The following is a 26,056-nucleotide window of genomic DNA, read 5'->3' on the forward strand; positions in this document are numbered from 1 at the left end:
ACCGTCTTTGTTTTTTGGAAATCGAATATTTTATTTTTCTCCATAGACTTAACACATGAATGGCTGCATTTTGAATTTCAGGTATCGGTAAATCTTGGATATTTGTTAATCTCTAGTTCCAAATTTTGCACGGTGACCCCGATCGTTTTTCTCCTTGATTTTGAAAAAGAATGGTCGAAAGATTCCTTGAGAAAAGTTTAAGCAAAAGTAAAGTCTTTCACCTCCAAGGCGCCTACTACCTTAAATTATTGATCAATTGTTGTCATTATACGCCCACAATTTGGCAAAGAAAGCACATATAATATATGAGAGGCACTCCTGGCCTTCGATAGGAGTATAATCAAAATAAATCTCGTTTGAATTTTTTGTCTTTGGCAGTGTCAGCCGATGAATATCGATTTCCAGATTCTATTTTGTAGTAGAGTTGCCCTCTGCGGCCAGTGAATTGATAAAAATTGCTAAAATGTAACAATTTGTCCAGACAGCTACGTCAAAATTTTGCATAATCTTTGTCTGGGGTGCGTCTGTGCCCAGATCCACGCATGAGCAACTACTCGATCGGGCCTGGGGGTCGGTGCATGAACAGTTGGCGGCGACGTTTTGGCGCGACGGTATCCTCTGATTGCGGACTTTTTAATTCGTTTGTCCTAACACTGTGGTTAAATTGAGGTAAGTTTTGTTGCTTTGGAGAGTTGATCGGCAATTTTAAACAACATTATTAACCGCGATGCATCGATGGGTTTAAAAGTCACAAGCTCGGTCGTGACGTCAACCCTGGTCGCCCGAAGCTAGCCGCTTGAGCACACACATACTGCACAGCATATGCATCGAGACACACTCAAGAACAAAGTGCAACCTGTCGTGTTATTATTCTTATTTGTCTACATTTGGTAAAATTTCCACTGCTGAGAATCAAAATTCACATTGTGCGTGAATCGCCGTCGTTGCTCCCCTAGTATAGCCCCTGGATTGACCGTCGGTCGTTGAGTGCTGCATGCTGGATTGCTGGCACTGAGTTTGTAACTTTGTACGTTCGAATCTAGGTACTCACATCAGTTCAGTTCAAGTTCTCCAGTCTAAACGGTAAAAAGCCAATCATAGCGGAAACGTAAACCAGAAAAAAATCGATAGGAAAGGGAGGAAGGACGAAAAAATTAATGGTTTTCAGCCGGAGCAAAGTTACCGATCCCATAGTATTTTCATCAAATCGCCCTCAAACAGGTGTTCCCTTCAACACACATTTTCGCGGGAATCATTTGATACAAGTGATACCGCATACGTGTGGATGGTGGAAGCTTCAAGTATTTATATTGGAGGGGTGATTAAGTATTTTCTCCAATTTCTTTGATTTAGTTTTTCTTCGCTAAAACATTATTTACGTATACACTACGGATAGGAAAGAAGCGGGTTAATTTTGACTTTGAATGCTTCAAGAACACCGCGGTTTTAAAACATATCAGAGCTCCAGAGGTCTGCCCGGCCCCCGGACTAACGTTAGACCATCCCTACAGATCGAATGGTGGATCCCTAATCACATCGATGCACACTGAAGATTGATCCACGCAGAGCCGTGTATGTAGGTAAGGGCCCAGGGACCTGGGATTTTCCATCCATGGTTAGACAACCGTTTGTCGATCGATCTGAGCCTGTCTCCTCAATCTTCATTTTTCATTTATCCGGAAAGCAAATACGAGAAAGAAAAATTAACAGTATACTGAAAATGGGAGTACAGTAAATTGCGATGCAAAGTATACCGAGTTAGCATTACAATTCTGGTTTCAAGCGGCGCAGTTATGCTGGCTTGATATAGCCGCGGCAGGGTAGGGGTGCTCGCGAAATGAATTTTTGACAAGCAAATTTACGTGGTTTTTTTTTTTACATTTCTATTAAGTTGTGGTCCCGGTTGCGGAATATTAACTTTAGTTACGATATAGAACTCTGTTTTACAGTGTGTACACAGTTCCATACTGGCGGGCTCTCTCTCTCTCTCTCTCTCTCTCTCTCTCTCTGAAATAAGAACGGCAAACTTCTTAAATTTTGTTTGTCAATAAAAACACATTGTAATTCGCGAGACTTACATGCTGTCAGCTGTGAATTCATTATAGTACTTACCAATCAATGCATCAAGATCTGTGTATTTAAAGTTAACCTAGAAAAAGTCGGCCTAGATTATTGGAAAGTTCTGGATTTTTGTGCTCAGAAAATGATTTTTTTGTATCTTGTATCTCGAAATCGCTGACCTGTGAAGAAAATTACAGTTACGCCATTGCTTTCTGTTGTGGAAGTTCAAGCACAGGGTTAAAGTACTCACCTGATAATTAGAGTTATTATAATGGATTATGGGATATCTCTAGTACTGTGATAATATGCCAGATTTCTGGCATATATCATTTAACTTAAAAATAAATCCACTATATAGACAACTTAAACTAATGACATTTTTTTTATTCTTCTACAGTATTTATAAGAGTTAATTGACATAAATTGTGTTTTTTTTATGTCAGGAAGTTATATGAAACCACTAGAACATCAAACAGTTTGCTGTATATGTCGTTTGTTGCTGAGATGATGCCTAGACAGAACATGGCTCTGTGGAATATTCCAGAGGTAAGTTATCTAACAATTTTGGAAAAGTGAAGAAAAGAGAACAAGTTCATTCTGAACACAGAGAATAAGCAATGTTGCCTTCCACATGTTTATATATTACCCCTTTCATCACTATGGTTTAGTCCCGTTGTTTGTTTTTGATGACAAAGTTGGACCTTTACAGTTGTAAAGGAATGGGGTGAGGATATAATGAAAGTTATTGCAAATAGCCGAATGCTGTTTCCTATTTTGCCAGCTTCAAATGGAAGCTTTTCGAAAGGTATTTCTGGCATTTTCTTGTTGAGGGATGATGACATTATCAGTAAAAAATCAATTTTCTCTTCACAGACAGCATTTAATTAACAAGAATAGATATATGTCACATATTTGTGTTGGCCTTCTTTACCCGAGTTCCCTATAAAAACTGGTCCACAGTCATTAAGGTGGGGTGAACGTTAGGGACAGATACTCCCCTGTCTTATGCTCAATTCTTTATATAACTTTTCTGATCTACTGCTTGCGTGGGTTCAGCTGAAGCTGTTGGAGATATTAAAGTGTCATAGTCTTGTTTTTGTGAAAATTGAAAATTTTGATTTGGAAAATTTTGATTTTTCCAATCGAGTCAATCATTTTGAATTTGAAGTGGCAATAAATTTCAAGTGCTCATTTCTTTAGGTCTCAATTTTGAACAGTCACCCTAGGAAGAGAAAGGTTTAGAGTTCCTCGGCTGAACTTTGAGAAAGGTTTAAATCATTCAGTTTCCGGGCCTGTACTACCTTAACAGTAGAATGCACGTACCTCAGGGATAGATGTCTGGACTCGACTTTTCATAATTCTTTGCAACTCCACATGTGTGGCCTCATTTTAAAACACTTGGACTACCATAGATTTGTGAAAATTGCAAATTGCACCTTTCGTCATTGAGTTAACACTGCGATGACAGCCCTTTGGAATATCAAATATCAGTAAATGTCAGGTAATTTGTTTCTCTTGTACCAAATTTTCACGGTGATCCCTGTTTATATTCTTGATTTGGTGAGAGAAGGTTGAAAGTTTCATTTAGGAAAGTTTGGGAAAAAATTTAAGTCTTTCACTTTGAGGCGCATACTTAATTAACTTTTATTAAACTTTATTCAAAAAGTTATATATACTAAATTAGTTTGTGCTCATTGATATTTCTTCACGGAACAAGAGTTGTAACATTTGATGATAGCTTTTCTGTTTTGTTTTTTTCTTATGAGACATAAATACATTTTCTGATTCTTTTACCAGAGCATGTTGAAAGACAAACTCATAGCCCTGCGGAGACTATACAACATGCAGTGTTGTTGTTGATAGATGACATCTTTTTTTTAAAGTTTAGACTATCATCCCATTGTGAAAAAACATATGACATGGCCATCACAAATACAATAGCTGCATTCATGAGTTTAGCACTTGATACTTGAACATAGTTCTGTTAGGAGAATTAGAAACTGTATCATGAGATTTCCATGAGTACCAGGTGTTGTGAAGTTTTCCTGGGTCAAAGAGCATATGCTTGAGTCTAAATTGTCACATTAGATCTGTATCTTTATTGACACGCAACATAAAAAAAGTAATTTCAATACATAACAATACCACACTCACATTTTACCAAGTGACGCCCTTTGAACCCCAAACCCTTGCCAATTGGTGACCTATGACATTCTGTGAAGTAATGACAGCAGGTGGAAAATATTGCATCTATTATAAGATGTGAAACTCATTCTTGGACTATCTTATTCCCTTTATGTGTAGCAACAGATTTTTCCAAGCGTCAAAGCCAGTGACAAGCCACTTTCTCATCAAATGTACAATGGTACTTCATCTTCTTATCCTGTAAACTCAGAGATGTCAACCAGGTACAACCTGAATCAGTAAGTTTTTCCATATGTTTTTAACCCTTTCAGGCCTAAACCCCTATATATATGGGTGGCTCATTTTCAGAAGAGCGCCCTTAACATACACTTTTTAAGAATCACACATTTTCAGAAGAGCGCCCTCAACATAAAAGTACCTCATTCCTTTCAGCCAACCTTCATCAACAACAATTTGAGATAAATTGCAAATGACTTGCTCCAAAACCATTACTCTTTGAAAAACTCAGCAATTTCTTTCATGTTGTCTAAATATTTTCTGACTGCAGTAATCTTTATCACAAAGTCTGGCAAAATGAGAAATCTGCTTTTCTGTGCGACGTACAAATTTGTCATGGTATTTTCTGTAGGGACGACATGAATCACCTCGACGCTGCTTTTCAAAGACTGCGAGACGTGCTACCCAGAAATGATGCCCTGCTGAACACTAGCAAGGTGACTATGCTTGTCCTCATCAATGTCTTGATTCTTTCACCACTAACTTCACTTTCCTGAACAGGGGTCAATTTGCCACAGGAAACAGTACAGGGCTAAAATGGCTCAAGTGGACAAACCTAAGACTGGAATTATATGATTTCATATCACTTACTTGCTTATTTTCTTACTTTCTCACTCCCCCAGTTTTAATATTTGTTTTTGACAGATTTAGTCCTTTTTGTATACTTTCGATCAATTGTAAATTTTTAAGAGTAATTGTATGGATGTCGTATCTTCTGTAGAGCCTCTTATTGGAAATTTACTCCTGGTTGTTATACAAATATAAAAATAAAGAGATAAAAAGATAAATAAATAATAAATAAATAAAAAACCCTGTTGGTCATGCAAACAAACAAACAAAAAATTCATAAATAAAATAAATAAATAATAAATAAATAAATATTTTTTCACATATCAACAGGTGGGTATTATTAACTCTGCATCGGAGTACATTGATTTGCTGTTGGCTGAAATCATTGTCTTGGAGAAGGAGACTGCAATTTGCTCCGACGTCAAACAAACTCTGATGGGAGATGAAGTCATTGGAGAACTCCCGGAGCCAGTCCTGGAAAGAGTCTTGGAAAACATCGAGGATTTCCCGATTGACGACCTGCTTTGTGGAGACGCTCAACACAAAGTGGCGACTCCCAGTTATGGAAGTGAGATTGCCGATGCGAGGGAGATCCAAAACTCAGACCGTGTTACGCCTGTTTCGAGTGATGGTGATGACAATGGCCAAAACAAAAACAACAATTTTGATACATCTAATGGTACTAGCATAGATCAGGCAGGAAGGGGTACCGATGGAAAGAGTGATGCTGTTGATCATGGTGAGGATGATGATGATGATGTAGATGTGGATGATGATAGTATTGATGTTGGTAACCATAGTGATCACCATCCTGGAAAACATCTCAAAGATGCAAGGGAGGAAAACAGAGTGACTAGTGATGAAAGCCGGATGCCAACCACAAAGGAACTGCTGACATGGAGGAAGACAAGGAAACAAGGAAATCCTCATCAACTAATAGAGGTATACACTATTGAAAATTGAAATGCACTTTTGAGTGAATATTTGCTGGCAATGGTTGTTGTCAAAGGGGTGGGCTGTGGTATCCAAGTAACTTCTACCCTTTCCCCCTACTCCTTTACTCCCCCCCCCCCATTCTAGTACATTACATTTAAATTACAATGTCAGTGCCATGATATGACATCTATACATGTTAGATACTGTACTTGTAGATATTCAAGAATTCTGTAAAATTTTTATTTTAAGGAAGGGAGGTTGTCCGAATTGCGTCCCAAGCGACGTTTTGCGATTGATGAAAGTTACGGCAACATGTTTGTCATAAAACGGTAACTCATTCTTATCTCATTTTACCAAAGATGCCATCAATTCAAGATCAGTCAAGGAAAATGAAGTGGAGCCAAGACGTCCACAGAATGGATTCATTCGTTTCAGCTGTCGTCTGAGAAAGTTTATTTCTGAGCAACATCCAAACCTAGACAACCGTGAAATCAGTCGGATGCTGGGTGCGAAGTGGAGGCGCATGACGTGGGAGGAAAAGAAACCATTCTCGTAAGTGCTCATCACTGCTATTGTGGTTGAGCCTGCTCACCCCTAAATCTCAGTATACAGGTCCACACTTACCATTGAAAACATTTGGGTTTGGGCCAAACCATTGTGGTGAAAGGGTTAAGTTTTAAAACCTGTACAACAAAAGATAAAAATAAGAGTTCAGAAGTGAATCTGTGTTAAGAAAACACAAGTCTTTCCATCAGATATAAATATTTTTGATCACAATCGTAGCTTTGTTATTACCGTAAATATAGAAATGAACGCATAACATTTGCTGCTTGCAACAAAAATTCAGGCAAATTTTGATTTTGTGCTCCTATCTGAATTTCTACAGAAAACAGCGGATGGATCTGTGACATTTGATTGTGACAGTTGCAATCAGAATATCCATAGCTTCAAATTAACATTTAATTCTTAAAAAATGCACTCCACGTCTCAGTGCGCTGTACATAAATTAATAATAGTTACCGCAAGCCTGTAAGAGTATCTTATAAATATTTAGTTTTACATTTTAATAATGGAACTCTGACATCATTACAATAATCTGTGTAGCACATGCTGCAAAGTCTGCACCTAGAAACTAATTCGCAATATTCCTACCCGTAAAAAAGAAAGAAGAACATCTTAAGTACCCCCTGAAGGCATCACTAGTATGGGTTTGATAAAAATAAGATCATTCTTTCTGTCCCTCTAACATATTCTTAATGATGGTAAATTTTGTCAATTTTTTTAGTGATGAATTTTTTGAGGAAATGAAACAGCGTCGCCAAGAGTTTCCAGAGTGGAATTACGCCGGAAACAGGAAGAAATACAGCGACGTAAACATTGAGACGGAGCCGCTGCCAAACCGATTGCGGTCAAGAAGCAAAATTAGGCCTCCAGCAAACATCATTCAGGATTCTGTGTGCATTACCGAAGAAAGAAGACCAAAAAGGAGATCGGTGAAGGAGTCGAGGCCCCAAGTGGAAAAACACCAGTGGGTGCAATGTGACAGATGCGACAAGTGGCGGAAATTACCCATAATGCTGTGTGCTGATGCCCTGCCTGAACAATGGTGAGATACTATTTTCTGTAATTTTGAAATATCTCGATGTGCAAATTATACGGCAACATCCCTCACTTTTCATCATATTTACTTTCTAATGACACATGTACATTTTCTTAAGCATGGTGAATACCCCTCCCTACACAAAGTACTGTATGCCACTTGGAGTGTCATTGTTATTACGGTAGTATGCACTTTAGTGACAGATATGCAGACTCTCAAACGTTTACAACTTTTTTCTGATCTATCATTTCCGGAGGGGGGGGGGGGGCTCATTTTAAACCTCTTGTCATAAGAAAAATTTACACAGTCTTAGTTCGAAAATCGAAAATTTTATGTTTTTCCATTAACTTAAATTAACACACTGATTGCAGCAAATTTTAAATATCAAATATCGGTATAACTTTGGTAATTTGTTTCCCTAGTACTAGATTTTGCACAGTGACCCCAGATTTTTTTTCTTGATTTTGAAAGAGAATAGTTGAAAGATTCCTTGAGGAAAGTTTGGGCAAAAGTTTGTCTTTCACTTTTGAGGTGCATACTACCTTAAAACAAGAACAAGTTTAGTTTTGAAACGATAAGAAATCTCCAGAAATATATCAACAAGCTAATGAATTTTTTAATTTACAGTCATATATCGTTGAGTTTCTTTGCGTACAGGAAGAAAACATGAACTGCGTGATATGTTGGTGGATTGTTAACATTTTAAATATTGTAATTTTGAAAAACTTTGCTCAGGGTGTATTTTTTTCACCCTCCAGGTATTGCTACATGAATCCAGACGTCAATTACAACGACTGCATAATTCCTGAAACTTACTGGAGTGAGGATGTTGACGTCAGAATCAGTCCGGAAAATCAGAACGGAGTGAATTTGCAGGATGTTTTTCCTGGATCAAGACACGGGGAGAGTTACAGTCTTGCGGAGGGAAGAGACAGCCCTGCCTGTAGTACGGCTATTGCTTTGCAAAACACACTTGCAAACTTTTTTACATCAAGTAGCCATCTTGCCTCAGCACGCCAGGATGGTCCTCAGACGAACGGCATGCAATATCTGCCCGTGACCACTTTTCCGGGAGCAGATGTCAGTACCTTTGAAACAGGAAATGGTTACTTTGGAAGTGCTAATGGCAAAATAGCTGGAAACGATCTCAGTTTCACGACAGCTTCCGGTAACCCTGCAACTGGGCACAATCATATCCCTGCAACAGACTTCCAAATTTTTCCCAAGGATATCGATAATGATGTTGACAAACTGACAATCGGATCAGTCTATGTAACTGAGGCAGATGTTGGAATATTTGTTCAAACCAGTACAATGAAAACACCACCCCCTAAAGAAGGACAATTGAATGTTTCTAGAAGTGGTTCTGAAACATCATCTGAAACATCTTTCGAGTCGAGCGAAAATTCAGATTCAGATTCAGACAAGAATCATCGCACACCTTGGACTCTTATTAAGAGTCTTAAAGATGGACATGAGGGCGCTATGCCCGGCAGTGATCTTAATGACAGCACAGATACTGGCTGTCATGACAACACTATAACTGTACCCACAAGCGATACAATGGAGAGTGAGACAGATGATAGTGAAGCAGATCATGAGATATCCAGCATCTACAGTCAGGTTTGGTCGAAACATCGTGAAGAACTTAAGTATTGGGTTTTGAATGGATCGCAATGATTGACACAAGAAATGAACATACCAGATATCAGATGCTTTTCTAAGTTTGGCACATTGAACAAGACTCTTTTGTTTTGCAGAGACAATTTTATTCACCTGTACTGCAATGAAAATAATCTTTTGAATACATGAACCTGTCAGTTTGTTTTGCAATACGATCCAGTATGGCTGATAATCTGCAAATTTCAGTGTGTGGTATATTCAGAGGTGGTGGAAATAAGGGGAAACATTGACATCGTTGCAACCTGTAGCAATCATGATATAATTTGAATGTTATCTTGATTGATTTTTGGTTCATTCATATATTGTTGAGTGAACACAGACTGAATATGTTCTGCATATTCACTCATTTCATCTTCGTAAAGTCTTAACTATTTCAAAACGATGACATTTAACCACGTTTACAGATCTAGCTTTTTTTAATGGAAATGCGAGAAAAAGTTGGCCATTCTGTATGGGAAATGCAATGTGAAATTTGCATAACTGATCAGCCAATAATGTTTTTGCTACATTGGTCGTCTCCATTGTGAAGACAGTGGCTGCTGGCTGGAAATAGCCAAAAAGAAGTTAAATGAGACGTGTTAGAATCTCACTGACATGGTATTTTAGTGGAAAAAATTATACCGTAAAAAATTGCAGCACATTGTTAATAGTGTTTTTAATATTAGTCATTTGCCATAAATTTGCATACATCCATATATGGTATGAGGTATGTCAGCCATGTTTACTAACAGTAACAGCATTACTCAGTATTTGTCAGCATAAATTTGCATATATCCATATATGGTAAAAGAGGTATGTCAGCCCTGTATGCCCTTGGAACACAGTATTGGTCAGCATAAATTTACATATATCCAAATATGGTAAAAGAGGTATGTCAGCCATGTTTGCTCTTGGTACAGTGGCAGTATTCCAAAGTACTGGTCAGCATAAAATTTTCACGTAGCCATCCAGTGAAAATCAGTGATTGGATAGTTCAAGCACTGGTGACCCAGTGCCTTTAAAACTACTGTCACAAATGTGTGTGAAGTTGTTTCTTTTACTGTTATGACATATTGCTGGAAAGTGCTTTGGGCCAGACTGCATCATCATGTTGAACAAGAAAGGAATCTGAAAAAAAATTACTTTTTTCTGTTTTTCTCTACTTAAATTTAGATTTGCATAAAATTGAGAGTTGTCAATTATCAGAGTTTCCCTGCTGTGATCGTTAACGAACTAAAATTTTTTTGTTCATCTCATGCAATTATCAGAAATTCAGTTACCAATCATGCTGTTTTTCCAAGACTGAATAATCAAGGAATGTTTATTGTAGCTTTTAACAAGCAGCTCTGGAGTCAGAACTGGTCTTATGCCTGATGTGATGAAACTCTTTTTCAACTATCATAACAAAGAAACTTTGTTTTGGATTTGAAATCATGTTGAATACATTAGATTATGCTAATATTGACCTTGTAACACATTTCTTGTTATCAGCCAACCAGAACACTGGTTACTTAGGGCCTTTTGATAAAATGCTCTGTGCTCTGTAACTGAGTACGTGATTGGTGAAGATACTGACAATCACACTCTATCACACAAGAAAGTTGTTGTCCATAGTTGTCAGATCCCGACCTCATTGTTAGTGTTATAGACATGATAATTTAGAAAACTTTATGAAGTTATTTATGCAGTTGCAGTGTTCATTTTATAATGATGGTTGCCAATCGTATTTTAAGTGTTTGAAAGTGCCTGTGGCTGCAACTTTTCATGATTTTTTTTTCACTTTTATTTCTTATGTCAATCGCGAGTTCTTGTTCTACTCCTAAAAGCATGTTCAATTATCTACCATTCAGCTTGGTAGCACCATCTATAGGTGTAAAATGCACAGTTACTGTTTACAGAATTCACTTGTCAACAATAACAATGCAGTCTACACAGGCTGAGTTGACAAGCTGAATACTTTGCATCTCAACATGCTATGGGGAGTAGAACAAGAAACTATGGTTGACATTTTAAATAATCATGGAAGTTAAGCCACTAGCTCTCTAACTTGTTTTGACTTTGTCCAAGATTGTTGTTTTGCTGAGTTTGTTGGTGTTAAATAAAAAACAAGAAATCATATAAATCGACAGCGCATGCCTGATAATTGCTCTTCCGTTCTCTCCATTCTGCCACTGGTGGTGCTGTGTGTGCTCCAGATCTGACCCAGTCAATCCAAGCATGGCTGTACAGCATAGCAAGTCACCATTCGTCAGATGGCTTCATTTGGGTCAGGGGTCAATAGATCAAATGACATCGTCGTCATCTAGAACCATGGTTGGTAGTTACACTTGGTTCACTGGCTGTGAATCATGGGGAGGCTAGGCTAATTGTGTTGTTCATGTGATTGTCAGAACAGGTGACGTATTTAGCTGTAATCGCGATCGTAGGTTACTAAAAATAGCATTGTGTAGAGAACACTGCTGTATAAGTTTGGACAAAATTCTCCATTTTGTGTGTGTGTTTATCATGGCAGCTTGTGGTTGAATCGTTTGACATCTGACTTTCACCATTTCCATCACAACATGGACTGAAACAACATACCTGTTAGCCTAATGTCAACAAGTATTGTAAAAAATTTGAAGAAATATTTATTTTTGCACTATCATACATGAACTGTGACATCATTAGAGAAAAGTCCAATAGGTTTTACACCTATCAAACCTGACGAGAAGTATACTCATGCCATGAGTATGTTACTATAGTAAACACCAAGAAAAGTTTGAGTCAAAGTATGAGTCTTAAGGATTGAACATACCATTCAATCACAAATACATTGTCAGTTGAGTTAGACCGGCTGATTCTGTTTTCCTTTAGACCGTTACTCTGCAAAGTTGACATGCCACCGTCAGGTCAAATTTGTCAACACCATTGAGGCATACAGGTCCAATTTGCTGCATTTTAAACAAAACTTGAATATTTGAAGGCCCCTGAACACCACACCTAGATACTGTAAATTGGTTTTGCACTGACCAAATCTGCTCTGACATACCAAGTGGGTGAAAATATGTGGTTTTGGCTCAAAACTGATTTTTGCTGACATGTACTTGGGAAGTGACACACTCTGGCAGGATTAGAGCTAAAATGCATGTCAAATGCTCAGCTCAACAACATTTTAATGTCTCTACCTGCTTTTGAGTTTCAAAGTTTTCCTCTTTGAAATTAATTTCATTTGACCATCATTGGGGTTGTCACTTGTGACATCAGCGTCACGATCACTGTGTCCTGACCTTGTGGCCTTTGTCCTATGACCTGTCGCGGCAGCCGTCTGGGCATTGGCGTTTTCATTATTGTTGGCTGCATCCTTGGCAGACGAACTGGCAGCTGAACTTTGCGTAACGTCCAGTGACTGAAATATCGGAGATATATACTCATTTAAAAGCAGCGATTTCGATCGCAGTCCCCTTTTTGATGTCCCAACAGCAATCAGCAAATTCGCAAGACCCCACGGTTGAATATCCGTTGAATTTTTCATGTTTTTTACGTCCTTCACTCTTGACTCGCTCTTGTCAATTATCCATAGAGCTTCCTGTGTCTTGGTTACAAATCTTTGCAAGTGGTCATAGTTTACATTCCGTGTTATGTTGAGTTCGGTTTCAAATGGATTTTCTATGTACAGCGGGTTTCCCGATTCTGGCTTGGAGAACTTCTCTCCGTGGCGTAGTGACAGCGCAAACTTCTGGAAGTTGAACTTGGCACAGAATTCAAAGAATTCATAGAGCAGCTCCTCTGCAATAAAGATACAAATATTTAGATTTAAAATATGCAAGAAAAATATGGCAATGAAATCATCTAATTATTGGTAGAGACAAAATTACTCTGACAAAATGATTTTTATAGCAGACAATTGTCTGTTTTGTTGTATCATATACTAAACAGTATCACTTCCCAACCTGCCCAGTCAGTAAAAATTGGTATTAATCCTTTGAGCACCAAAGCCAATTTTTGTCGCCTTTATAGAATATACCAAATTCACATTTTTTTTGGAATTTTGCCAAAATTTTGATAAAGAACTGTAGCAAATGAAATGCGATGTTCCTTTGGTCAACAATTATCCCAAAAAAATTCACAAAAAATTCCTAAAATTTGGTAAAATGTTGCACTAAAATTTTGGTGGGAAAAATTGCAGCTCTCAAAGGGTTAAGCCAAATCTGTACATATTTTCACACACTTGGCTCAATAATTTATGAAAAATCATGTTTACAGTATGAATCTTTTTTGGGGCCTTCAAATATTCAAATTTTGTTAAAGTGCACTGCATGTGACGTATTATGTTTTAATGGATTTTAATAACCAACTTGACCTGATGGTGAAATATGAACTTGCCAAGATCAGGGTTAAAGCCTCATTATTTATAACATATCCCATACGTTGAATTTGCTGTACAGCTTGTACATTTGAAGGACTCCGAAAATATAGATACTGTAAACATGATCTGACTGATTTGACCTGTACAGTAGGTGAAAATCTGTGTAGGTTTTGGCACAATACTGCTTTTTACTGACAGCAGGGATGTAGAAAATAGTCGGCAGCCGGCAAAAACAACCGGCTATCAGCTAAAATTTCTATGCTGTGAAAATGTCAGTTAATGAAAAATTGTGTAAGGCCAAGGAAAGTAAAAAGTTTGTTTCTCATCCTAGACATATTGCAAAAATGATGCGGTGACCGGGGTTTTTTTCCACTCATTTTTTTTATTCTTCATCCAACAAGAATGCGCAAAAACATGAAAACAACAGAGGAATGCAAGCAGAGATAAATGCACAGCAGCGTTGCTGTAGTATTTTAGTACAGCAACAGTTCTGAGGTTTGACTTATAGTTCAGCAATGCAGAGTTTTGACAGCTTAATATAACAGTATATGTGTAGAGTTCTGAATGGCAGTTATTTTGTTTACAGTTCTGTTTTATACAGCACTGTGTTATGCACTATCGTCGCGTATTTTTTGTGTCTATTATTTTTTCACTTTATTTCACCATGAGCAGAGAAAAAGGTTGACGCGGTGGGTCTGATTCGATGCCTGCGACGATGAGAAACAAATTATTATTTGTCTTGGCCTGACCAAAAGTTTCTACATTGCGGTGACACAGCAGTTACGGAAATTATAGGCCTGGCAGCAAGGAGCAAACATCAAGCTCAAACCTACTGTCACACCTCTACATGTCACATATACACAAGAATGCAACACGCGTTATGTATTTTTGCTTGGCTCAATACTTTCAGCACCCCAAGTATCTGCCTAAACGCTTACTTGGCTGGCTATTACATGTATCGGCAATACTGATTTCACTTGGCAGGACAGTAGCCCCAAACTGTCAACTTCTTAGCATCGTAAAAATCAGAGCACTCGGTAATGTCAACTGACTTGACACACTAGGGTTGGTATCTGTATATTTTGCCTAGAATGTGCCTCGGGGACAGAATATTTTTACTCTCAATTTTTGTAATTCTTTTCTGATCTACCACTTTGTAAGGGCTCATTAAAGCTTTTGAAGCAAATAACATAATTTTTGTAAAAGTACAATATTTAATCTTTTACCCATAGCCTTAACATAAGGATGGCTGAAAGTTTAAGTAATTTGTTGTTGCAGTACCAAAATTTGCACAGTGAGCCCCAATTATATTCTTGAATTGTTAAAAGAATGGTTGACAGTTTCCTTGACAAGAATGGTTGCTAGAAAAAAAGCTTACGTAGTCCAATTTTGAGGCATATACAGTATCACTCTAAAGAAATTGCATTGCAACAATCATCAAAATACGACATATGGTGACCTACCTAGTGACTGTTCATTCTGCGAGGGAGCTAGTCTGTTGAGGTCACTGGCAATAGTACAGTCAACATTTTCAACGAGCAAATGGTCTTCCTCATCTGAAAGGAAATGAGTGACATTTGAATATTATCAAAATGCTCCATGACAATAAGTCATGGCTTCACCTTCTTTATAAAAGACACTTTCAATTGTACATTGAAAGATTTTTTGTCTTAACCCATGACAACTTCACCTGTCTGTCAGGTATGATGAGTACTCGAATACATATGCACCTGTAAGTATTTTCTACTGGGAGGCGTGCAACAGGGTCAATACATCGATCGCGAATCGTATCCTGCCAAAATATGCCCGGCAGTGGGGAATTTGAAACAATGAAGCAGAAGAGCTTGTAGTGTGCAAAATCTGTTACCGGGGGTGATAAAACTGAAATATGGGTTGTGTTATGGCTGCCGGGACTTAGCCATAATGTCATATGTGTTGATGGTGGCAACGCAGCGGAAGACTGGCTTTGTGCATTGCGTTTGGAATTTGCACTGATATCAAGTCCTAAAGTATCTACTTGTAGCCTCTCCTTTTCCCCCTTCTTTGGGTATTTGACATAATTTTCTAGACTGAGGAAGGAGAATTTGACATAGCTTGGAAAAAACATAACAAATTCTCCTGTTAGGCTTGCATTCCCACTCAACACCCCCACCCCCCCCCCCCCCCCCCACCTGGTGGAAAACATTTATAGGTGCATTAAACACAGGACACCAAAAGTGAAATATAGAAATCTTGTAAGAGAAGCTGCCCTAGTGTAAACTAGTATAAATTAGCTGTATACTATCGTATACTACTGTGTACTAGTGTTAACTAGTGTACACTAGTGAATACTGGTATAACCTAGTGTGTACTAGTGTACACTACTATACAGCTAGTCTACACTAGTGTACCCTTTTGTTTACTAGTATAAACTAGTCAACTGAAAAATGTGTGCAGAAAAGGCAAAAAGGTTGGCTAGTTTGCAAATTCTGTCGTGAAGAATGTAAGTTGGTTTTCTGTAGCATGACAACATTAGACGTTTTGCTTTACTAGTTTACACCAACTTGACCTGATTTTGACATATTTACAATTGTTTTCTGATCTACCACTTGTGGGGGTTCATTTTAAAGCTCTTGGAGAAAGAAAAACTTTCAGCAGCTTAGTTTTTCAAAATTTAATTTGTCCCCATCGAGTTAGCACAGGAATTACGGCCATTTTGAATTTCAAATATCCCAACATGTTGGGTAATTTGTTTCGCTAGTTCCAAACTTTGCACAGTGACGCCTGATTTTTTTTGTTGATTTGATAACAGAATAGTTGAAAGTTTCATTTAGGAAAGTTGAGCAAAAGTTTAAGTCTTTCACATTCGAGGTGCATACTATCTTAAGAAACCTGTTTTATCAGGCATAGAATGTCGTTAATCTTTCTCCTGCCAATGTCAGGTGCATCACATTATACACCTGTACTTTATGTGTACACACTGAGGTTTAATAATCTACATATTATTATAACTACTTTATTGATTTGTTGATGTTTCTTTAAATCGACGTTATCCGGTGCAAAAAATATGAAGTATATGAAATATAAAATATATGAATGCAACTACAGCTGGTTTGCTTATTTTGAAAGTACTGGATCAGTAAGAAGAAATATTTTATTTACAACATACCTGATACATCTCTAAGGTAATTTACTGTTGGAACAACTGGCTTTGCTCTGGTCTGGAGGAAGTAAATAACCAACAGGGTGAGTCCAAAGTTTGTTATCCAGGGTCCTGGGACACCAGATGTGATGCTGTTGACTCTGGCCCAATGCCTGATGGTGAACACCAGAGGGCGCACTCTCGGGTCATGGTTGCCATAGAGGTACAGTAGTTCAGTACTTTTTGTGGCAATTCTGTGAATGGTTGGAAAAGAAGTATATAAGTATCAAGGAGTTCAGCTAAAAAAGATGTTTTATCAGAATCTGCACTTTCCCAGTAGCTCCAGTAATAGAGATGAAGGCAATTCTGTTATGTGAGACTAAGGTAATACACACCTAGTGAAATATTTAACCTTTTGCTAAAAACTCTCTCAACGAAACCTTCTACCATTCTCAACAATAAAAATCAGGGGTCACCTTCAAAAACTTGGTACTAGAGAAACAAACTAAGTAGCATGTAATGATATTTGATATTCAAAATGGCTGCCATCCCTGTGTTAACTGTGAGGGGAAAAAAAATTTTGATTTTTCAAAAAAAACTACAATGGTGAAAATATTTCTTACTCAAAGAGCTTTATAATGTGAGCCCCCAAAAGTCGTAGATCAAAAGTACATTACAAAAATTTGAGTCCAAGTATCTATTCCTGGAGGAATTCGCTCATTAATTTCTGAGTATTGTCTCTGCTATAGCTATTATGAAGTGAATGAGCACAAAGGAAGATCTTTGAACAGAACTTTGGATCCAAACACAAAATTGTTTTCCTGTGGAGTCTAACAACATTCTCTATCCATTGCCCTAAAACTTATGACTCCCTAGGTTACAAGGGATTCATGCAAAACACACTCTATCCCTAATCATTATCCTTGTGACTCCCTAGCATACAAATGACTAATGTGAAAGAACATCCCTGACCCTAATGACCCCCTAGGTTACAACTGATTTATATGAAATGTTCCGAAATCTTACCTGTTATTAGAAGACAGATCACACTGCAATCCTGTAGCTTGGTGATAAAACTTAACGATAGGACACCTGGCATTCAGGATTTTCTGAACGTTGGCGCAGTGAGGTACAAATTCTTCGAGATAAGTTGCCATGGTAGCCAAAGTTTGCTGTGTGGCTGCCCTCTCTGATGCTGCAGACTTGGTGTCAAATAACATTTGATATTGGTGTCTTCCCTGTAAAAAAGCAATATGATATATATTGGACTTAATTATAGGTGAGATGAAGCCCTTAATGTCATATTCTCTTTCTCCCTAGAGTATAATCCTTTCCCAAACATGGTTTGGCCAAAACCCATTGTTAGCACTGGTGAGTGTGGACCACTTCACACAGTTCTAGGGGTGAACAGGTTAAATGTTCTGCCTGATTTGAACAGTGATCTACTCCATGAATATCAAGTCTACATAAAGATGTTTCTTTTTTCTAATACAACAATGCCATGCTCTATCGAATTATTGAGAAAATAAATGTGTAGAATTATGGCAATATCAAGAGTAGAAAACAGATCTTGTACACAACTTAATTTGTTCTGAAATGATTGGTACAGGTAGTCTCCATTGTGATATTTTTCTCATTTTTGCTTTTATTTTCTCAAGTTACACAGAATACTTTTACATGTGTAACAAATACATTCACTGATTGAAAATGGAAATAGTGATTTTCAAGTGGATTTGAAACCTGACAATGTCATGGCAGATTTTCATTTTGGTTCCTTGATATCATTGATTACAGATTTTTGCCTGGCATTTCTTTGAACCTCCTAAACCCCTGTCACTGCAACATAATGGAATCGGGTCAGTCACAATCAGGGTGCGCTAGAGTGTGTCACTTAGGTCAAAATTTCAAGTTCATGATAACTGTCCAGTTAAATAATATGTTGAAAGGTTATGGTATGGGGCATATCTTCCTAAAATTTGGTGAAGCAAACGTCATTAGTATTACCACAGTGCACATTGTTTTATATGGTCGACGCAGTGTCACGGACGCTACAGAAAAGTTGTACATGAAACACAAATGTCATAATAAAATTTTAAACAATGATTTGTTAATGCTTTCTTATGTTATTACAATATAAAAGATGCATATTGGCATTAAAATAAGCTATACTTGGTATGATTTACTTATTTTCCCATGAATGAACACAACCTCAAGTTTAGTGAGAAATACAACAATATTGATCATATTTTTTAATAGGACTTTCAACTTCTCCATGTCCTTCCGCTGGTATGCTGTACTTAAAATTTTATTGTCATGAATTAACCATGCTATAGCAACAATATTAATACCATTCAGTGTAATTAAAATGAACTTCTTTCTAAAATATTTTCTGTTTAGTATGACATGTAATTTTGTCACGGACGCTACCAAAATCAAACTTGAGAGTTAGGTCAATTTGAAATAAAAAGCAATTAACAATCTGGTTTTTTCTTTCTCTTTTCTCCAAAACCTTTCTCTATCAAACATTTAAATTGTGAAAATTGTGTCAAAACATTGACAATTTCTTTAAATTGAACAAGAAAGCTATAGCAACTACTGCAAAAATCAGTTGGAGTATAAAATCACGAGCTTCCTTCTGGGATCAACCCTCGAGTCGTTTTCTGACGACACTCCTCATGGTCTATAAAACGAGCATCTAAAACAAATCCTTCATACAAAATCATAGCTCGTTATGTAACTTTGACCAACATGTGAAGGAGTAAGCAGTCCGTCGATATCCGGAACGACAACCGAAAAGTCCGGTGAGTTAATTCAAACACACTTTGCCCACATCGCTCAAACAGTTAAAAGGTTTCACGATAGCGGTTTTAACAACGGGGAAACTGAATTTTTTTTGAATTTGTCTCCATTTTGTGCCACAACTTATCGTATAAAACCAAAAATAAAATCTGTCATCGAATTGGTACTACAATCAACCAAACTGAAAAGATTGCTGAGCAGTACAGAAAACATCATCTGGCAAAGAAAATCAAAAACTGAGAGAGCTTCCATATAAGTAATCAAAGTTGGCGGCATGAATTAATAAATAAACCAATACTCTCCTCAGACCAAACCGATTTCAAAGGCCATTTACAGCAAATTATGTTACGAAACCATGAAACCTGGGAATGGCTAAACACAGAGAAATAAGATTTATTCTCGAAATAGCCTTTCACAATATGCTTTTCAAACACCCGAAAGCAGGCACCAATATTGACCCGAAATCTATTACAAAGTCCATGAAAAGACACAAAACCAAAAGTTTGGTTAATTGGTTAAATGCCTAAAACAAGTACCGGTAATTGTTGTCAGATTAGTACAACATTTACTGTTAACATAACGAGCACTAGCAACGCTCAAAATATGCCCTAAAACAAAAATCCTTATAAGCGTCCAGAAACTCTGGTTGATGCTGGGTCATGTTATTATAATATGACAACACACACCGGATCGCTCACTGTAGAGTCAGTCAATAGTGGCTAACTCTCTCAATAACGAATCTGGCTTCTCCTCCTCGAGGACGAAGATGACTTCATCACACAACCAAGCGGAGGGGATACAAAACAAGAGAGCGACTGATGAAGGAACCCCATTTTTGGTTCCGAAACACCGTTAAGACGAATCACTCAATCAACAAACAGGTTTACCGGGGACCCAGATCACATGACTAGGGTCAAAGCACTATCGATTCACCGGTGTCTCGCCATGTATTCCACACAAAATAAATGCAATGATCCTTTTATTCACCATAGCGTAATACTAAACAATCTAGTTAGAGCCGATGTGCTGAGTTGCCCTCATTTTCCTTTATACAAAATGTGGTGGTTATTTCACATTTAGATTGGCTTATAATCTGAAAAACAATGTTTGCATTTTATTGTAGCATCCGTGACATAATGAATTGAAATGGAATACACAATAATAAATGCATATACAGTACAGAATTCATTGTTCTTTTCACTAGAATTCAAATAACATTATTCAATATAATTACTGCATTCTTAAAAAACACCAATCTAAGTGTTACAGTTGAGGCTCAACATAACTTTTTGAGTTTTTATTACTTTTTAAAAATCAATTTTGTGCAAATTTACAATTTTATGCCTTGAAGACATTTTGTAACCCAACTCCATGTATATACACACAATACACACTAGTATTTATATGTTTCAGTGGATTAACTGCTTTAAAATGTTTTAAATAGTTATTAATTATGACTATGTAGTAAACACCGTCATGGACGCTACACCGTCACGGATGCTACATTTCCATATTTTAGGAATATTAATAGTGAACGTAAGGGACAGTAATTATACAATTTGTTTATTTAAGGTAGGCACCTATTGACACTTAGGCCTGTGACATCAGATCTTTTATAACTCCTGTTGTCCTTAAGATATGAGTGTGTCACGGACGCTACAAGAAATTCCGACCACAACAATCTCAATTTTCATTTATTCACAAAACAATACATATGCAATTTTATTTAAATTTTTGTGTATAAAGTGCTTGCCATGGATGTTGAGGTTGGAATTAATTCACTATTACAATATTTTATCCATCTTTCTACATATAAACTAAAGGTATATGTACTTATGGTCATAAAACACAAAAAACATAACGATGTTACTGTTTTGGTAAAAATACCACAGTTTCTGTTCTGATGCACATAATCACATGAAATAACTTGTGGAAGAAAGGTTAGGTATTCTGCAATAACATATGTAAGCTAAAAATTCCACACTTTCAACACTGTGTTCAAAAAAACATTTTGAAATTAAGTACATTTTGAAGTGAAACAGCATAACGCTACTTTTTACAGTTTTTCAAGGCATTTTTGTGGATGTACAACCAAACCTGCACAATATATGCAATATTTCTTTATGTGACCAAGTTAGTTACAACTATTATTACTTATTAGAAACAAATAAGCAATATAATATCAGTCTGAATAGCAGATATATGTCCATAACAAATGAAAATCATCTAGCCCACCCTGATTGTGACTGACCCGAATGTTCCTATTGTTTTCATGACAAAAGTTGAATGGATGTACAGGGAGTCAGGGGGTGACCGCAATGAAATCACAGTGTTAATGGGCACTTACTGTTTTCCGCGGAACAACCCCATTCTCAGAGTTGATTTCCAAGTACATATCCACATCCGAGCCAACTTTTCCGAACGAGTTCACTGACGATCCAAACGGATACACCCTACAGCTTGGCACAATCTTGTCAACAGCTTCCTCAACCAACGAACAGATCAGAAAACGAAGGTGGACGTCTTCGTCGGGCATTGCTTGTTCCCGTAGCAACAGGAGCATTTGATCATCAACCTGTAGTGAAATTTCATTGATTATTTTAACCCTTTCACCACCATGGTTTGTCCCAAATCAATTGTTTTCTATGGTAAAGTTGGACCTGTATACAGGGAACTGGGGGTGAAAGGGTTGTTAAAACTTGAGCAAGAAGTCAGCAGCTTCAAACAGGCTGCGTCTCACAGGACTGGAGATTTCCCATAATTCATCATGATTGGTACACACAGAGACTCCTCAATGAAGTCTACTGCGTCTCTAGAAGAGTAGGACTCAGTGATTCCATTCCATGCTGTGTGTTGACACACATCCACATTTTGGAACAGAAATTTAAGCAAAGCAAAACAAGGCGAGTGTACTGGTTTTACCAAATTTAAATTGCTGAAATTTGGAATTTACAGGGACAGTAGCTGTAGAGTAAGTTGTGATGATTGTTTCAATGTAAACAACAGTTTCTTGTTCAACTTCCCAAAGTATGTTGAGATACAGGGTATTCAGCTTGTCAACTCAGCCTGTACATGTGTAGACTGCATTGTTTTTGTTGACAGGTGAATTCTGGTGCGGACTAGAATCCAAATGTAAACAATAACGGTGAGTTCTACACATACAGGCACAGTGTTTGCAAGCTAGATGAAGTCATTGGTGTTTCAACCAAGGAGGAGAACAAGAACTTGCCCTTGATGTAAAGAACAAAACAGAGACAAGAAATCATCAAACTTAACAGCTACAGGCCTATTACCCTTTGTCAATGATAGTTTTATAGTTCTGGCCCTATACTGAAGTACTCTGTACCTTGAGTGCTGTGAATATTGATGAGATCCAACGTGTTTTGTTAGGGCCGGTACACCTGCAAATGTTACCGGGTTTCCCCAGTCATTTTACCAGGGTTCACCTTGGTATACGGTATCAATGCAATCAGATTTGGGGACAGCAGAAATGTTACCGGGGTTCTCAAATTATTTACTAATGTTCCCCAACCTTAGCAAGAACACTGTCCTAGATGTGTTTACGGTGTGTTTGGTCAAAGGACGGTGTGTTTGGTCAAAGGAGGGACTGTGGTTTGGAAAAGTAATTTTACTACAGTACTTGTTTCTGGTAATGAAGGTAGGATGTGCTTCTGGGACAGGTATACCAACTCTCACATTATTTCATCGGCATTACCCTTCTGATCTACCACTAGTGGGGGACTCAAGCTTTTAACCCTTTCACCACCATGGTTTGTCCCAAATCCATTGTTTTCTATGGTAAAGTTGGACCTGTATACAGGGAACTGGGGGTGAAAGGGTTAAAGCTCTTCAAGAAACAAATAACTTCACCTTCGTACTTTCTCGCAATCTGAAACTTTTTATTTTTCCCCATAGATCTAACACGGAGATGGCAGCCGTTTTGAATTTCAAATATAAGTGAAAGTCATTTTGTTTCTCTAGTACCAAACTTTGCACGGCAGGAAACATTTTCAGACTCAAGACTTTCACAAATCGAAAAATTTTCATTTTCTCATAGGCCTTGTGAAACAGACCATTTCAGGGCGATTGTGAGGAACAAAGGCAACAAACCAAAGCTCTTACCCTCAGGGCCAATCAATATGTGTACACAACATGTATACCCACTGCAGAGAATAATCACCCTTGATGTGAAATTTTGGTGTTCAACTTCACTGAAAGTTCAAACTTACTGATTCTGCATTCGACAACTTCCTCAGAAAGGATTCCTGGAGGTCTTTCCCAGTGTTCCTTGCGCTGGTCGTTCTCCGTTTTTTCTTGGTCTTCACATTGCCTGCATCACCGCCGGAGAAATTCAGGAGCCGCGAGCGGAACGGCATCTTGGACTGCGACCTGGGCGGCTTGGCTTTCTTCAGTAGTTCAAGGACATCGTTCTGTTCTGCGTACTCAACCACTGCATACCTGTCCTGTACAAAAAAAAACAAGACCATGTCATCACATTATTGACGATATAATGTCCTCCACATCCAAATATGCAGGGTTTTGGTTTTTTTACGCTAACTGTTGAAATGGCCAGATGTCATCATTGTATGTTTGATTTTACTGACATTTAAAAATTTTAAAGCATATTTAAGCAAAATTTACCCTCTGTAGCTTTTTTCAATGTGATGAAACTTTGTTGAAAAAATCTACTATGAAATTTTAACAACATTGATAATTGCATGATATTGGCTGGTTTTGTTCTGTTGCCGGGGGGGGGGGGGGGGGGGGGGGAACTATTAAATACATAAAGTGATAATTTAAAATATTTAGTTAGTTTTGTGCTTTTGAAAAATCAAACATAATACTGATAATATAATTATATGCAGAGTTCTCCACAGCTTGAAAACACAATGGTGGCCAATTTACATAACAATGTATAATTTGCAAGTGTCAATGATATATATTTACTTTTGCATATTAAAGAGAGAACAATGACATCATATGCGAAGGAAACAATGTATATTGTTATACTTACCTGTCCGTCATATGTAAATGAGTGTTTGACTTTTCCGTGTTGTGAACAGTAGGCAAGCAGGCCTTTGTCCATACCCTCGTCACCCAGTCTGACCAACAGACTGCGGAATGCCCTATCCCTGTTGTCATTCACCATCTCCGAAAATTTTTTCTTCTTCTGACCTTGTTGACGAGGAAGAGAAATGGTTTCATTTAGATAGGAAAATCAGGTTTCTTGAACACATGGTTTTACTTACGAGAAATTATAGTTCACAGGTATGCGGCACACTATAAAGTGTAAAGTACTAGTAAGCTATTCAGCTGAATAGTTCCGATATACTTGGTTTTGGTGTGAAAAGTCTTGAAATCAGGCAAAGTTTATGTAAAGAAAACATAGTAAGAGCGCCTAACGAAAAGCAAGATTTTTTTTCACCACAGGTTTATGTCGCCTATCTGTGCGCAGAGTCATACTGTTGGAACAGCCAGGAGTCGCATGTTGTTCCATGGAGGCTCCATGGCAAGTACTTTACGGAGTTGGCAAAATGGGTTCTTAGCACTAGCGACCACGTATGGCATATGATGTTACGGCCTAGTACAGATTTGCCGTAGGCTGTGTGTTGTGCTCCACTCCGTGCACTGCAGTTCCGATACGTTGATATGTAGCTAACGTCTTTCCCAATCCCAAGCTGTTCTGTGTGGTGGGACCTAGCTATCATCCAAATCGCCGGGGAAAGTATAAGTTGTGAGCTACGGGCTGCAGCAAGGCCATGAGTACGACTCTGCATCGAAAGCTACTGCGGTACAGTATCTCGAGGTTTTGCCTGGGTGTAGTTGTGGTTGGACGACAACCAATGTACCAGCTAATCTTCTGGGCAAACCCTGAGGCTCGAGCTACTAGTACTAACATTGTAAATGAACTAATGACTCATTGACTGTACAATCACTGCGGCTGCAACCTGCCGTATGGGTCTGTATCAGTGTATGGCCGCAAAGAAAAAAAACTTTACTAAATACCTGCATTTCCTGTTGTGGTGACATTAGCTAATCCCCTGTAGCTACCTTCAAATATTGAAGTCACATAGACCCTGCCATCATAATTGTGCCACGGACGACAGTGAGAAATCACAGGCGGCATGCGGTTTCGACATCTCATGAGCGCCGCCATATTGCTCTTTCAAAGCATCATGGGTAAGCAATACCAGGTGTGGGTCACGGGCGCGTTTGAAACTGATTTTTTAGAGATGTTAATAAAAAACTAAAGAAACGCAATACAGTAAACTATATTCGATAATAGAAACAAACATCAAGTTTGTATTCGCTGAACAAATGCGAACCGCGATTGATCTGTGACCCCAACTGTCCCCAAGTTAAATTTGAACTTTGACCCTTTCAGATGAATTTACGGTTATTTCGTCAGGAAATCTCGTTTTTTATCTCTAACTAAAATGTAGTGATGAAAAACCTGCTGCGCTAACACGTTCCCAAATATCGTTTCGGGACCTCTGTTGTTCCGTTTGTGCGCCTCTAGGATATGAATTTTTGAGCACCT

General features: G+C 37.9%; 3 protein-coding genes across 3 annotated transcripts; 2 read left to right on the forward strand and 1 right to left on the reverse strand.

The window, feature by feature from the left end:
* Positions 1-2,511: 2,511 nt before the first annotated feature.
* On the forward strand, positions 2,512-6,015 carry LOC139123867 (uncharacterized). The gene is made up of 4 exons (XM_070690019.1): positions 2,512-2,607; positions 4,366-4,484; positions 4,835-4,919; positions 5,383-6,015. The coding sequence occupies exons 1-4, from the start codon at positions 2,548-2,550 to the stop codon at positions 6,013-6,015; spliced, it is 897 nt and encodes a 298-aa protein (XP_070546120.1). The 5' UTR covers positions 2,512-2,547.
* Positions 6,016-6,045: 30 nt separating this feature from the next.
* On the forward strand, positions 6,046-9,268 carry LOC139123868 (uncharacterized). The gene is made up of 4 exons (XM_070690020.1): positions 6,046-6,073; positions 6,348-6,540; positions 7,274-7,594; positions 8,347-9,268. The coding sequence occupies exons 1-4, from the start codon at positions 6,046-6,048 to the stop codon at positions 9,266-9,268; spliced, it is 1,464 nt and encodes a 487-aa protein (XP_070546121.1).
* Positions 9,269-9,304: 36 nt separating this feature from the next.
* On the reverse strand, positions 9,305-25,692 carry LOC139123643 (poly(A) RNA polymerase, mitochondrial-like). Its single transcript, XM_070689811.1, has 8 exons — positions 25,522-25,692; positions 24,530-24,690; positions 23,745-23,978; positions 21,863-22,090; positions 17,743-17,954; positions 16,744-16,970; positions 15,059-15,151; positions 9,305-13,015 (listed from the first exon to the last, which is right to left on the reverse strand). Exons 1-8 carry the CDS (start codon positions 25,670-25,672, stop codon positions 12,411-12,413), a joined length of 1,911 nt encoding a protein of 636 aa, XP_070545912.1. The 5' UTR covers positions 25,673-25,692; the 3' UTR covers positions 9,305-12,410.
* Positions 25,693-26,056: the final 364 nt, after the last annotated feature.

Source organism: Ptychodera flava (assembly GCF_041260155.1).
Source record: "Ptychodera flava strain L36383 chromosome 23 unlocalized genomic scaffold, AS_Pfla_20210202 Scaffold_23__1_contigs__length_28996876_pilon, whole genome shotgun sequence".
Classification (NCBI taxonomy): Eukaryota; Metazoa; Hemichordata; class Enteropneusta; family Ptychoderidae; genus Ptychodera; species Ptychodera flava.

Coding starts and splice junctions, on each gene's coding strand:
- LOC139123867 (XM_070690019.1), top strand. CDS start 2,548: ATGTCGTTTGTTGCTGAGATGATGCCTAGACAGAACATGGCTCTGTGG. Junction 2,608..4,365: donor CTCTGTGGAATATTCCAGAG/GTAAGTTATCTA, acceptor CTTTATGTGTAG/CAACAGATTTTTCCAAGCGT. Junction 4,485..4,834: donor ACCAGGTACAACCTGAATCA/GTAAGTTTTTCC, acceptor TATTTTCTGTAG/GGACGACATGAATCACCTCG.
- LOC139123643 (XM_070689811.1), bottom strand. CDS start 25,672: ATGGCGGCGCTCATGAGATGTCGAAACCGCATGCCGCCTGTGATTTCT. Junction 23,979..24,529: donor CATTTACATATGACGGACAG/GTAAGTATAACA, acceptor TTTTTTGTACAG/GACAGGTATGCAGTGGTTGA. Junction 16,971..17,742: donor GATCTGTCTTCTAATAACAG/GTAAGATTTCGG, acceptor AACCATTCACAG/AATTGCCACAAAAAGTACTG.
- LOC139123868 (XM_070690020.1), top strand. CDS start 6,046: ATGGTTGTTGTCAAAGGGGTGGGCTGTG. Junction 6,074..6,347: donor TGTCAAAGGGGTGGGCTGTG/GTATCCAAGTAA, acceptor ATTTTACCAAAG/ATGCCATCAATTCAAGATCA. Junction 7,595..8,346: donor GATGCCCTGCCTGAACAATG/GTGAGATACTAT, acceptor TTCACCCTCCAG/GTATTGCTACATGAATCCAG.